At 34.2% G+C, this 12,615-nt stretch overlaps 1 protein-coding gene across 15 annotated transcripts in view; it reads left to right on the top strand.

Annotated features, from left to right (window-relative positions):
• Positions 1-12,615, top strand: part of LOC101744992 (apoptosis-stimulating of p53 protein 1) — a 270,821-nt gene that overhangs the window by 245,711 nt on the left and 12,495 nt on the right. For all 15 annotated transcript variants that reach the window (XM_062673667.1, XM_062673661.1, XM_062673664.1 and 12 more), the window contains one exon: positions 7,479-7,651. In XM_062673667.1, coding sequence (XP_062529651.1) covers positions 7,479-7,651 — 173 coding nt within the window. The remainder of the gene's footprint in view (positions 1-7,478; positions 7,652-12,615) is intronic.

Here is a 12,615-nt window from a genome sequence, read left to right on the forward strand (position 1 = left end):
TTCAGGTTTAGTATTTTGGCCGACACAAAATATTAAATCACATATGTTCACTACAGTTAGATCGCAAAAATTATCCCTTTAATAGTTCAGTCAATAGTTCAGCACATAAAACATAAGGTATATGTATGTATTTGCTGGTGGTAGGACCACTTGTGAGTCCGCACGGGTAGGTACCACCGCCCCGCCTATTTCTGCCGTGAAGCAGTAATGCGTTTCGGTTTGAAGGGTGGGGCAGCCGTTGTGACTATACTGAGACCTTAGAACTATATCTCAAGGTGTGTGGCGCATTTACGTTGTAGATGTCTATGGGCTCCAGTAACCACTTAACCAACAGGTGGGCTGTGAGCTCGTCCACACATCTAAGCAATAAAAAAAAATTATCTGTATCTATAATGTATCTATTATACACATTCATTAAAACACATTAAGTTACGTAGCTGGAATATAAAATTATTCTGTTGATCGTAAATTTTCCTCAAAGCCCCTAAAGTTTTTGATTGTTTTTCCTTTAGAAAAACACTGAAAAGTTGGTTTTATATCGTTACCTAATGCCATGAAAGAAAGGTATGCCGTGGCTTCGTACCAGTCAACAAGCGATACCGATGACGCATCGACTATACTTAGGAAAATCGATATCAACCGCTATGTTATTTTGTTATTTAACTCCCTTTAAAGGGTTCGGAGTTGTTATAGAAAATCAAAAGTTGATATTTTTTCGAAAGCCTGAGTGAAACTGTTAAAATTTTATAAGAGCTTTGTAGCAATGAAACGGATGGATATTTTATCTTATAATTTGAGCATGATATAAAAACAACAGCATATTATATTGGTATATTTGATGAAAATGCATCTACAGTAAGATTGGTTTGAAATATTAGAACTTCATCTTATAGTCTTATCTACTGAAATAAAAAGCTACTGAATCCATAAAATATTAACGTTTTAAAAACTAATAAAGGATTTAGTAATTTTAATAGCAATTGTTTTAAAATTTGTAATTTTTTAAAAATTGTTAATAAATTGCATAGTAATATTTAGACAATGATAATATAATAAATCTGATAAATGATAAAGGTTTTGCTTGTTTGCTCATTGATCAGTGATATTAGTTGGTGCAAGCCAGTCTTCTTTGACCCTCTAAAATGACGGAACCGTGCCACCAAACAAGATCAAAACGTGGGCTAAAGCTGTTGAGATTCAACCTATATTTTTCTTTAAGTAATCCTATAAAACTGAAGTTCTAATGATGTTTTCGATGCCTCCAATGAACATTACTCTAATTCAAAATTTTGAAATTTTGTTTTTCCACGCAAATCGCTTCACTATGTTAAAAGTATTACAATTAATCATTATTGATGGGTTTCGAAGCAAGAGTTAATTAGCTAGTTACACAAAAAAAACCATAAATATATCTGCAATAATAAAGATTTTATAAACTTTTTTCGTTTAAACGCTCCTCTTCCTGTAAATCTACGAATTTGGAGTTAGCGTAGTGTTCATTGGAGGCATCGTTTCGATGTAAAATATGATAATACAATATGGGAATATTAGCGGAACCGTTGTTTTTCATTTGTACGTAATCGAGTTGAAACTTCCATTTGTTCTCGTCCCTAAACATTAGTCTATGTCAGTAGTGGCGTTTTTGCGGGCGCTCCCATATCTGCTATTGGCCACAGCAACAGTATCCGCAGCGTATCAACTTAAAACATATTGGCCATAAAACATTAATAAATAAAAAAACCAATAGGTTACAAGTTCTATTTTTTTATGTAAATTATTTGGCAAACCTATTTTACATTCCTGATAGGATTGGATTTGCTTGGCTCTAGAGAAAGAAGCTTGGATGTTCAGATTGGCAAAGTTAAATACATGTAAATGCACTTCAGAATTATACGTAATAATTATGCTCGTTGGAAGTAGTGGTATCGTGAACAATATTCATGTGTGGTACTGCTGAGACATATGTGAAAAATTGAGTTTGAGTACTGCAACATTTATTCCTCTATATCAAAAAGCGGGAATTAGCAGAGTGGTTAAGCTTAACGCACTGTTGCGGCTAATCACTATACAAGTTTTGCCTCATTACGCTGATTGGGCGCGACCCATCCCGTTTTGAACTGTTGACTGTACCTGAATATAGGTAATGGGCACATCAATCAAGCTATAAACTTTACCTTTTTCGATTATGTACTTTTTATTGAGGTAGTTAGTATATCACTACATAGTATAAAACAAAGACGCTTTCTCTGTCCCTATGTATGTTTAAATCTTTAAAACTACGCAACGGATTTAGATGCGGTTTTTTTTAATAGATAGAGTGATTGAAGAGAAAGGTTTATATGTATAATAACATCCATTAAATAGTGGAGAAATCAATAATAAATTACAGTTTCCGAAGCGAAGCGAGGGCGGGTCGATAGTTTTTTTGTATAAATAACTTTTTATACTTATTTGACTTTATTTACACAAGCGATCTCTCCGCTTAAAATTATCGCTGTCGAGTATGCTATGGCACTATGTAATTTAATATTAGAATAAAATAATTATGAATGAATTAATTAATAATTTGTTTTTAATGAGTTAAATTTGTGTCACCGTATAAACAACAGCTGCAGACATCTTTTATCAATACTATGAAATTAATAACTCCTATAGATAAAATTTAATGCATATCGTTTTTTTAAAATAATGTGAAAAACGAATTCGTGTGCAAATAAAAACATCTGACTGGCTTTATCTCGCATGTATCAGATGGTTTGTTAATTAATAACGTTTCGATTATTTTATATTCAAAATCTTATGTGACTACTTTTTTTATGTTTTTTTATTGCTTAGATGGGTGGACGAGCACACAGCCCACCTGGTGTTAAGTGGTTACTGGAGCCCATAGACATCCACAACGTAAATGCGCCACCCACCTTGAGATATAAGTTCTAAGGTCTCAAGTATAGTTACAACGGCTGCCCCACCCTTCAAACCGGAACGCATTACTGCTTCACGGCAGAAATAGGCAGGGTGGTGGTACCCACCCGCGCGGACTCACAAGAGGTCCTACCACCAGTAATTACACAAATTATAATTCATGCAGGTTTCATTTTTATTACACGATGTTATTCTTTCACCGTGGAAATCAATCGTGAACATTTGTTGAGTACGTATTTCATTAGAAAAATTGGTACCCGCCTGAGATTCGAACACCGGTGCATCGCTCAACACGAATGCACCGGACGTCTTATCCTTTAGGCCACGACGACTTCTACTACGTCCTCAAAGTATTATTCAATCGCATTTGTGAGATTCAAAACGTTCACCTGTTTTCGTGTCGATCGCAAATATAACATGAAATACCATACCAACAAGGCAAGCTTATACCGAAAGTACTCTCCCGTCGCAGTCGTTCGATACTAGTACCATATCAGGTCTTTCCTGAAGTGTTAACAATATCTACAAAAAGTTTTCACTCAATCGAGTGACCGAAACACCCGTAGTCTAAAAAAAAAGGTGTGTATTTTGTGTCTAATTATAAATTTGCGTACTGATAGTCCGCACAGATAGGTTTCATCATTGTGGCTACCTCTATCTAGTTTGAAGAGCAGTGCTATTGAAGCTTCAAACTCATATTCAAGAGGCGGCATTCACATCTGTCAGATCCGGTAATTACTATGTAGTACTACTGGTCGAGGACGCAAGGGGATTTAACCGTCAAGTTCAAATAAATAAAAAAGACATGAAAAAACCGACTAAGTATAAATATTAAAATTAGAATATAAAATTATGTTCATGAAAGTCAAATAATGTCTATAACCGTTAAGGTGGCTTGTGTTTATTTCCAGATAATTTCTATCTTAATTGTTGGCTGTACCACCGTTTTAAAATTTCTGTTGTAAAGTAACATGCTGTCCAATTGCTGCTTAGCATGGCATAGTCCGTAAATTCTGCCCATCAATCATCTTCCTCATCTGTCTAGCTAGTAAAAAATCAGCTTAAAATCGTTCACCTAGTAACATGTCACAGATTTATTAAGTTTTGCAAATTTTGAAAGAGAAAATTGCTGTAAATTTATATTAGACGATTTTGATAATTCAATTTGAACTAAGTACTTCATAATAGCTGTAGGAAAACCTAATTTCGTAGAAGCATCATAAAGTTTATTTTACTAATAACGTCGGCGCTGACCTCATAAGTCTTACAGAGCGAATGTATTGGCTTATTGCGTGACAGTAGAGAATAACTGAAAACACGCAAAGCAAGAAACGAATAGGAAAAATTATTATGGTTTTTAGTGACTTAATGTTGGGCGCAGCTTAAGATCGTAAGATTAATGAATCGTAATATAATGTAATAAGCTTAAATCTTCAATAATTATAGGAATCGGGTATGTCTGTATTTAGATACGCCCTTCGCGTTGACAAGAAATTTACCTTCCTAATCCCGTTTTTGGGATGTCTATACTAATATTATAAAGAGGAAATATTTGTTTGTTTGTTTGTTTCGAATAGGCTCCGAAACTACTGGACCGATTTGAAAAATTATTTTTCCATTATAAGCCGACATTGTCCCTGATGAACATAGGCTACTTTTTCTTTATTATTTTTTTATTTTATTTTTTTGGTTTCATGTGTATTTTAATGTTTCCGAAGCGAAGCGAGGGCGGGTCGCTAGTTTATTATAAAAGGTATGGGGGTATAAAATCATAGCTTTTTTAGTATTTTTACAAGTACTAAGTCATGAAATGAAAGGTGCAATGTGCATTTAAGCGTTGACGATACGTAGTATTTATTTAGACAAAAAACATTTCATGTTAAAATTAATAATTAAAAAGTCAAGAATAAAACAAAATAAAATCATTTCATTATTTAAGATTCTAAAAAAACTTTCATGACAATAATAACGCTTAGAAATGGAAGATGAAATTGATATTTGTGGACTTCTATTGGTACAATCAAATTCTTACCTGAATATACAGGGACGTCTTAAACTAGGCTGGGGCCCTTGGGCATACAAGAATTTGAGGCCCTTTTGGAAAGTAAAAAAAAGCGAATTATAATAACATTTTTTTACTGAGTATGACCATTTATCATAGGTAATCAAATACAGTATGATATAATAATATTAATTATATTACAATGCTGCTGGTTTTTTGGTTACGATTACGATAATGGTTTCTTTCGGGATTTCTGTTGAGCAAAATATTCCATTATATCTTTAAAGTAAATTTTTTGAAGGATATCACTTTCTATGCCCATAATTGACAAATTACTCAGCCGTTCTTGTAACATTGTTGTTCGCAATTAATTTTTTATTCTCTTAAGCTGCGAAAATGACCGCTCTCGACTACAATATGTAACCAAATTGAAGGTTCTTCGGGGCCCCTTTAGAATGGGGGCCCTGGGCACGGGCCCCGTGTGCCCTTATGGTAAAGACGGTATTGTGAATATATACAAATTCTTGAAACGTTTTTAAGAAATTTAAGGAAAACTTTTTTATTTATATTTCAATTATTTTTTTAGACATCAAGACAGTAGTATAGCGTAAGTATAGCACGAGCATAAGGAGTATAGCAGGCGAAACGTTGAATTACATACTAAAAGCAAAATACGTTTCTAGAAGGGTGTTGTTAAATCAATTTGGTAGGGTCCGCGATCCGCACGATCGTGATACATTTGGCAGAGAAATATTCTATTATCCGGGACGCCTACTGGCAGTCTTTTGTTTTTGAATCATCTTTTCGTTCGACAAAAGTGTGGCTTCCGAGGTCTGATTACGTGACTTGACTCCGAGAAGTCTACATTGAAATTATAATTAGATGAATAGCTTAAAATAGACTAAAATAAATTGAAACGTTAATTCTAGCGCCGTATTTTTTTGTGAAAATAATATTAAATAATTTGAATATTGTGAAATTATTTTAAAGGCACATAATAATAAACAAACAGTATATACGGACGTATAACGTATTTATTTTACCATTAAAATGATATTTCTTCTGGTTTTATTCATCTTAAAGATAAAGCTATTAATACTTAATACTATCCGTTCGCATTTTCGAAATCTACCAGAAAAAATCGCATTTAATATTAATGTTTCCTCTTTAAAAACATATTACTGAATGATGAAGTCCTTATTCTGACGAACAGCGCCCCTCCTACAGATGGAGCCCGTTTTATTGTCTTCTGTAATTGAAAGGACTGAGGTATTTCCCTCTTCGCCGCTCTGAATGTGCCCCAGCTGTGTCCTTGCCCGCGCAAATAGCATTTTTGCTGCATAATGTGACATAATTTTATACTATGTTCTTAACACAGAAACTACAGAGTTGTTTAGTTTGTTTACAGCTGACAAAATACTACGCTATCATTAACTAAGAGGTCTACTTCAGACTGATATTATGAAAAGGAATGACTGCCTATGAATAGCTATTAAAACGATATATGAAGCATGAAGCATACATCAAACTTCAAGCTAAAACCCATAGAATTTGAGCTCTTCTTTGTAACTGTAAATAGTTGTAATGAGGAGAAGCGTAGGAAATTTCCGACAAGTAATATTTCGTCATGCGGAACGTGAAGGGAATGAAAAGTAAATTGCTACATTAAGTACAACGAGCAAGTTAGATACGATACAAGATTTCCTCACTTCACCACTCTCACTATATATTTTTGAGATAGTTTATTCACTGGGAGTATTGAATACAAAAAAAATGCAGATATTTTCTAACATAAAATCTCTCTTAAAATCTATTTTGCAATGATACAGTGGACTGCAATTTAAATGTTTTCTCTTCTTATACTCTGGTCAGAGTGGTCGTGGTTGCGCTGATGATGCACACGCAGAAGCATTATGTCCCCAATTTTTTCTAGGATTGTCCTCCTCCCGATGCGTTTCCAGATTTGTATTTTTTCATATTTATGTCCTAATATAAACCTTTTATATGTTTATTGTTATTAGGCAATTCATTATACATTATAATATAAAGTCTGTTCATACATTTTTGGAAATAAAAAAATCGGTTTTAGTTTAACATCCCGCTGGGAGTGATAAGCGTTGGAATAGGGAATAGGGTTTTGAAATCTGAATAGGAATCTGGACGTTTCCAATTTTTGTATCTACAGGGAAACCTTAGTGTTTTTTATTTTGTATCGTACGTTTCATTGGAAGTATTTTGACGATTTATTTAAAACAATCCCGTGATTTCATTTCCCCCACCTGAAGCCGTTGCGTCCATCAACAATCCGTCTGTGGCCTCATTGTTTTCAACGCCCACCAGACTTTGAGAACACTTTTGCACAGTTTTCCCAAAGTGGTAAGACAAGTCTTTCAAACGTGATTGGCTTAGGAATTAGATTAGGAAATAATACTTAGAGATGTGGCGTACTTGTATCCTTAGTATCGCTCAACTCAAAAAGAATATTTCTATGCATGTAATATAATCATGTAAACATTTCTTGACAAAATTATAACTTGAAGTATATTGTATACAGCTAGTGACCTGGAGTCAATACGAGCTCTCTTCAATGAAAAAGAAAAGGAGTTGTCATTGGCAGTGGCCAAAGTGGAAGAGCTGACAAGACAGCTAGAAGAACTGAGAAGAGGTAGAGTCCAGCCGGCACCACCTTCCGCACATGAATTGGATAAGTTGAGGCGGGAACTTATGGTGAGTAATTTTATTGTAAAATGTAATTCATTATTTCCTAACCGAGTAGTTTATACGACTAAAAATATCAAGCGATGATAATTATAGATCTGAATTCCATTAAGTCTAGTTTCACTTTATAAGTTAACTAGCGGACCGCTCCGGCTCCGCGCGGGTCTTTAACAAAAATTTCAACGATATTTGACGTTGTTTTATTTTTTTTAAATAAAAGAACACTTATTGTGGCATAACTATAATAGTTAGATATATGCTGTCGCGACACTTTTTGGAGATAATAATGTTGTCTACAAAGTCGTAGTACATTATTTTATTCTATCATCAATAGTTTTCGCAGGGCACGCCATGTAAAGAAAATTTTAGCTAATTTTTTTACACCTTGAAGTTTTAGCAAGGATTCCTAATTTTTTTCAAGAAAGATTATAGCCTATGTCACTCGGGAATAGTGTATCTTCCAAACAGTGAAAGAATTTTTCAAATCGTTTTAGTAGTTTCAGAGCCTACAAACAAATCTTTCCACTTTATAATAATATAATAATAATAGTATAGAAGTATCACAGCGATTACTTGTTTTAACTTAATTAATCCAGGACAGTAACGGCTCTCTGTCTATAAAATGAAATACGAAACGAGCGGCCATTTCAGTTACTGATGCTTCCTTTACCTTGCCAAATTAACTTACATCCTTCATCAAGTCGATCAGTTCATCCCTTGTCAACGTCTATAGCGGATCGGTGAGCATGATTCGGACAATTTAAAACTTGTTATCGATATTCGGAAATTGAAGTAAAATTTCCAAAATGCGCGTTCGGTCTATTGAGTCTTCCTGTTGTAACCAGATTGATCCGGTTCAGTTAACCGTTATTTGGTGTAAATATCGTGTAATGATTGATGGCTTGATCTGGTGTTTTCAAACATTGTACACTTTGCTTATTCCAGGGGTGTACGTTTTTTATCTTTTTAAAAATATTTAAATACTTTTTGTTTTCGTAATTAGTTTTATTTTTAAATTACTTAACCACCGTACTCGCTGTAGTATATCCATATAATAGTATAATTTAAATATATGTATACGACCATATACCTACTACTACTATAGTTTAGAAATTACGTTACCAACTTTAGTTAGATTTAGCCTCTTTCTCTGAAATATTGTCATATTACATTTTTGTTTTTGTCTTAATTAAATAACGATATAATATGAGTCTCTTTTTCTTGTACCCACTACGAGTACTATCTACTTTTATGTCACGTATAAATAAATAAAAATTGATCATAAAAGACAATTTAAAAGCAATCATTTTTAACTTATCATGTTAAGTCAAGATGCTTCTGCGAATAATTTCATAAACAAATAGCTCTTCATGAACTAACTTTTTAGACAATGGGTATAATAATATAATATAATGGGTAAAAATAAAGGTAAACATAGCCACACGAAAAAACGTATTAAAGTTGGCCTTGAAGACGATTCTTCCAAATTCAGCCCGCTTAATCAAATTCGACTCAATTAATGCAAAGTTAGTAGTTACTTCTGGAGCACTTAGGCATCAAGACGTAAATAGCGTTGCCTACTTTGAGACATGTGGTTGTAATTTATACTGTATTAGCTGACCCGGCTGACTTCGTAGTGCCTCAATCGATAAATAAAAGACCTAAACTTTTGTATAAAATAAACTTAAAACAAACAAAAGGAATCCGTCCGACGGGGGACACATCAAGGAAAAACAAAATTGTTATTTTTATTTAATTCTGAGCATTTTCATATTTATCTACCTTTTAAATCTTCTCTGGACTTCGACAAATAATTCAAGACCAAAATTAGCCAAATCGGTCCAGCCGTTCTCGAGTTTTAGCGAGACTAACGAACAGCGATTCATTTTTATAGATATAGATTAAAATAGCTTCGATAGTTGTAAAATACCACGAAGAGAAGATTTTTCACCGAGCAGACGCCATTGCTCGGTAGTCCGACAGTGTATGTTGATGTTCGGAAATTCTTAAAATCTATTAAATAAGTTTTATCTTGTAAATGTCGTTAACGTTTCAGTCATATTTCTTCTATTCTATGATAGTTATCGCTACATTTTATTGGGAATTATTTATTCAAATGTGAATAAATAATTCATTTTTGGAAAAAATAACAGGACGCTGGTACCAACTCGTGCGGTGTGCGTGATCGCAACACTCATTACCGAAATCATAGCGAAGTGACAGGTCGCATATCCATTTAATGTAATGTTTAAGAGCTAGTCCTTTGGCCCCTTGTATGTTTACATTCAGGGTTACTACGATTTAGGATTGTATTACCCTTAATCTGGGCTCTGAATGGATTTTTTAATTAGCTAAAGTTTACAGATAAGCTCGTGAGTTTTTCCTTGAGCAGTTACCGAAACCCACTGACATTAAAAATTAAATAACATTGCTCATTAAGGTTGAAGTTCCGGTTTTATTGCTACAATGGCCCTCTCTACTTTTTATCAGACCCAATGATTACATCTCTCTCATCTTACATACACGGGGCTTTATGGTCGAAGATGCTTAAGGTGGCGCCAAAAATGGTAGTGTTCTACTCGCTGAACAACTCTCCTGCACTTTGGTCTGACGTCCGATCCCCGCTTGCGACAGAACTCGGGGTATTCTCCCGTTAAAATTACAATCAGATGCGCTGTTCTTTCAAGCACGTCTGGCCGACGAAGTTGTCAAAGACGAATACATCGGGTGTCACGGCACGGCAAGCCGTCAGGCCGCCCCAGTCAGAGTAACTGATGCCCCGAAATAAGCGCTAGGCCAGAACTAGCTTGCCGAGTCAAAACGTAATACACCGGTTGCTCTACTACAGCTCTGTTGAGCTGGTATTGCAGTCCGACAGAGTGACGGTACTGCATCACGATGGCCCGAGGCACGCTTGCTTGATTGTTTATTAATGTCATCAATCGATACGATACGATAATCAATTAACAATGCACGCGCATAGCTTAAACTGACACGAGTGCCAAGTAGGTTGAGATCGCGAACGATCAAATCTTGGACTTGAGACATTGGTTGAGTACTATTTCGCGAGATAAGTGAGCTAAATTTGATATAATCAATCATCGTTATCAACTCGATAATAAGTACCAGTGATACTGGGGTCATTAATTTTTATTATAAATTCTTAAAAATTTAAGTGCATAGTTCGATTAATGAATACTGTGTCTCGAACGTGAACCAAAGCGTTTAGAATAATCTCTAGTGAAAACCTGAAAAAGAAAGTATCAATAGGAATATTAACATAGTATAAGTAGCGTATCGGTCAACTAGAAATTTGACTTTACTGAATCGATTAACTGAAAAATTTGTGCTATAGTTTTTAGTACATACGAGAAAGTGTCTCATATTTGTATAATCAACGTCCAAATGACTTAGTTCAACGAACAATCGTTTTAAAGTAAACAATTATTTTAATAGCTTTCATAAATTTAATTTTCTTATAAAACAGCTGGCTTATAAAATAAAAATTACATCTTGACATTTGACATTGACCTATTTTTTGTTATGTAGGTATTCCAAAACATTGGCGACCATGAATGTTGTTTATTTGCAAACATTGGTTGCCAAAATTATGTTTATAACAACACTATAATTAATGTATGTGAACGCTGTAAATTATATTGGGTTAACGATAAATCTGAGTTCAGTGGTTATGTTAAATTTTGCAGTTTTGTTTTATGCATGTGGAGTTGGGCTGAACACTTAGCAAGGTGAAATAATAATAGATGGAGTAGGACAATGACGGAATGATAGCCAAGATTAGGTCGTAGAGGTATCGGAAGATTTATGACATGCTGTACCGATGACATAGTTAGGACGACGGGGCACACGTGGTTGAGAATGGCGAGCGATCGAACATTATGGCATATAAAAGGGGAGGCATATGTCCAGTAATAGGTATCTAAGGATGGTGATTAGGTATTATAAGTATCAAAGGTATTTTTGACCCGATTCTAATTTCTGTTTGAAAACAATTCAGACACGGAAAAAAAACAAGTTTGCGATTTGGATTAATAAGAATTTAATGCTTATTTCACATTCCATAACCAATTAAAAAAATGGAAATATTGCTGACGATGCCGAACACGGTCATGAAAGCTTAAAACTGTAAAAATCCAAAGGCATTACTCATAAACATTTTTTCTTCATTAGGTTTATTTTTTATGTAGTAATTCTCAAAACTTACCAATACTTTGTCGTCGCTTAATACACTATAAATTTTGGTCCACTTTAACAATTGTTTATATATTCCACATTGCAAATTAATGGTCCATTTGATTTTTGATAAAGACCACACCGTAAAGGTTTGATTACAATATCTGATAGTTCAAAATTTTTACCATTAAATATGGTATTCCAATAGTTTTACCTGTCTGGCTACAACCTTCAGGTAATTGATTTATCAAGGCTGCTTGAAAGTATACTCTTCGAAGTATAGACGCAAACCTAACTAGAGAGCCACGTCACAGGTCTAATTTTGTTGTTCGTTACGATGCCAAAGCTTGATCCAAACAACTATTTGACAATTCAGTTATTGATACGACATTCAAGAAGGAATATCGTTTGACGTTGACCTTAAATACATTATGTGTAAAGGAAATATTAGTGCGAATCAGTCTGTATCAAAACTTATACCTTTATAAGATCAAGCCTGTGATAGTGATTGTTTTTTGACATCCTGATCTAAAATAGTGGATAATTGGACAAACAGTAAGTGTAAACTATTTTTAAATAGATTCGAATCAAAACCAGATTTGATTGAAAATGTAGCATCAAATAAAGTTTAAAGTATTAAGTACTTTACATCTACCATCATTATTGTTTTTTTCACGAGATCAAAAAGTTATTTAAAATACCGGATTTGTACATTACAACTGATAGAGCAACCCTTTCGATAAGTGTCGTGAAGTGACCGAAAATATCACCGCGTGATC

The sequence above is a fragment of the Bombyx mori genome, chromosome 18 (genome assembly GCF_030269925.1).
Source record: "Bombyx mori chromosome 18, ASM3026992v2".
NCBI classification, from domain to species: domain Eukaryota; kingdom Metazoa; phylum Arthropoda; class Insecta; order Lepidoptera; family Bombycidae; genus Bombyx; species Bombyx mori.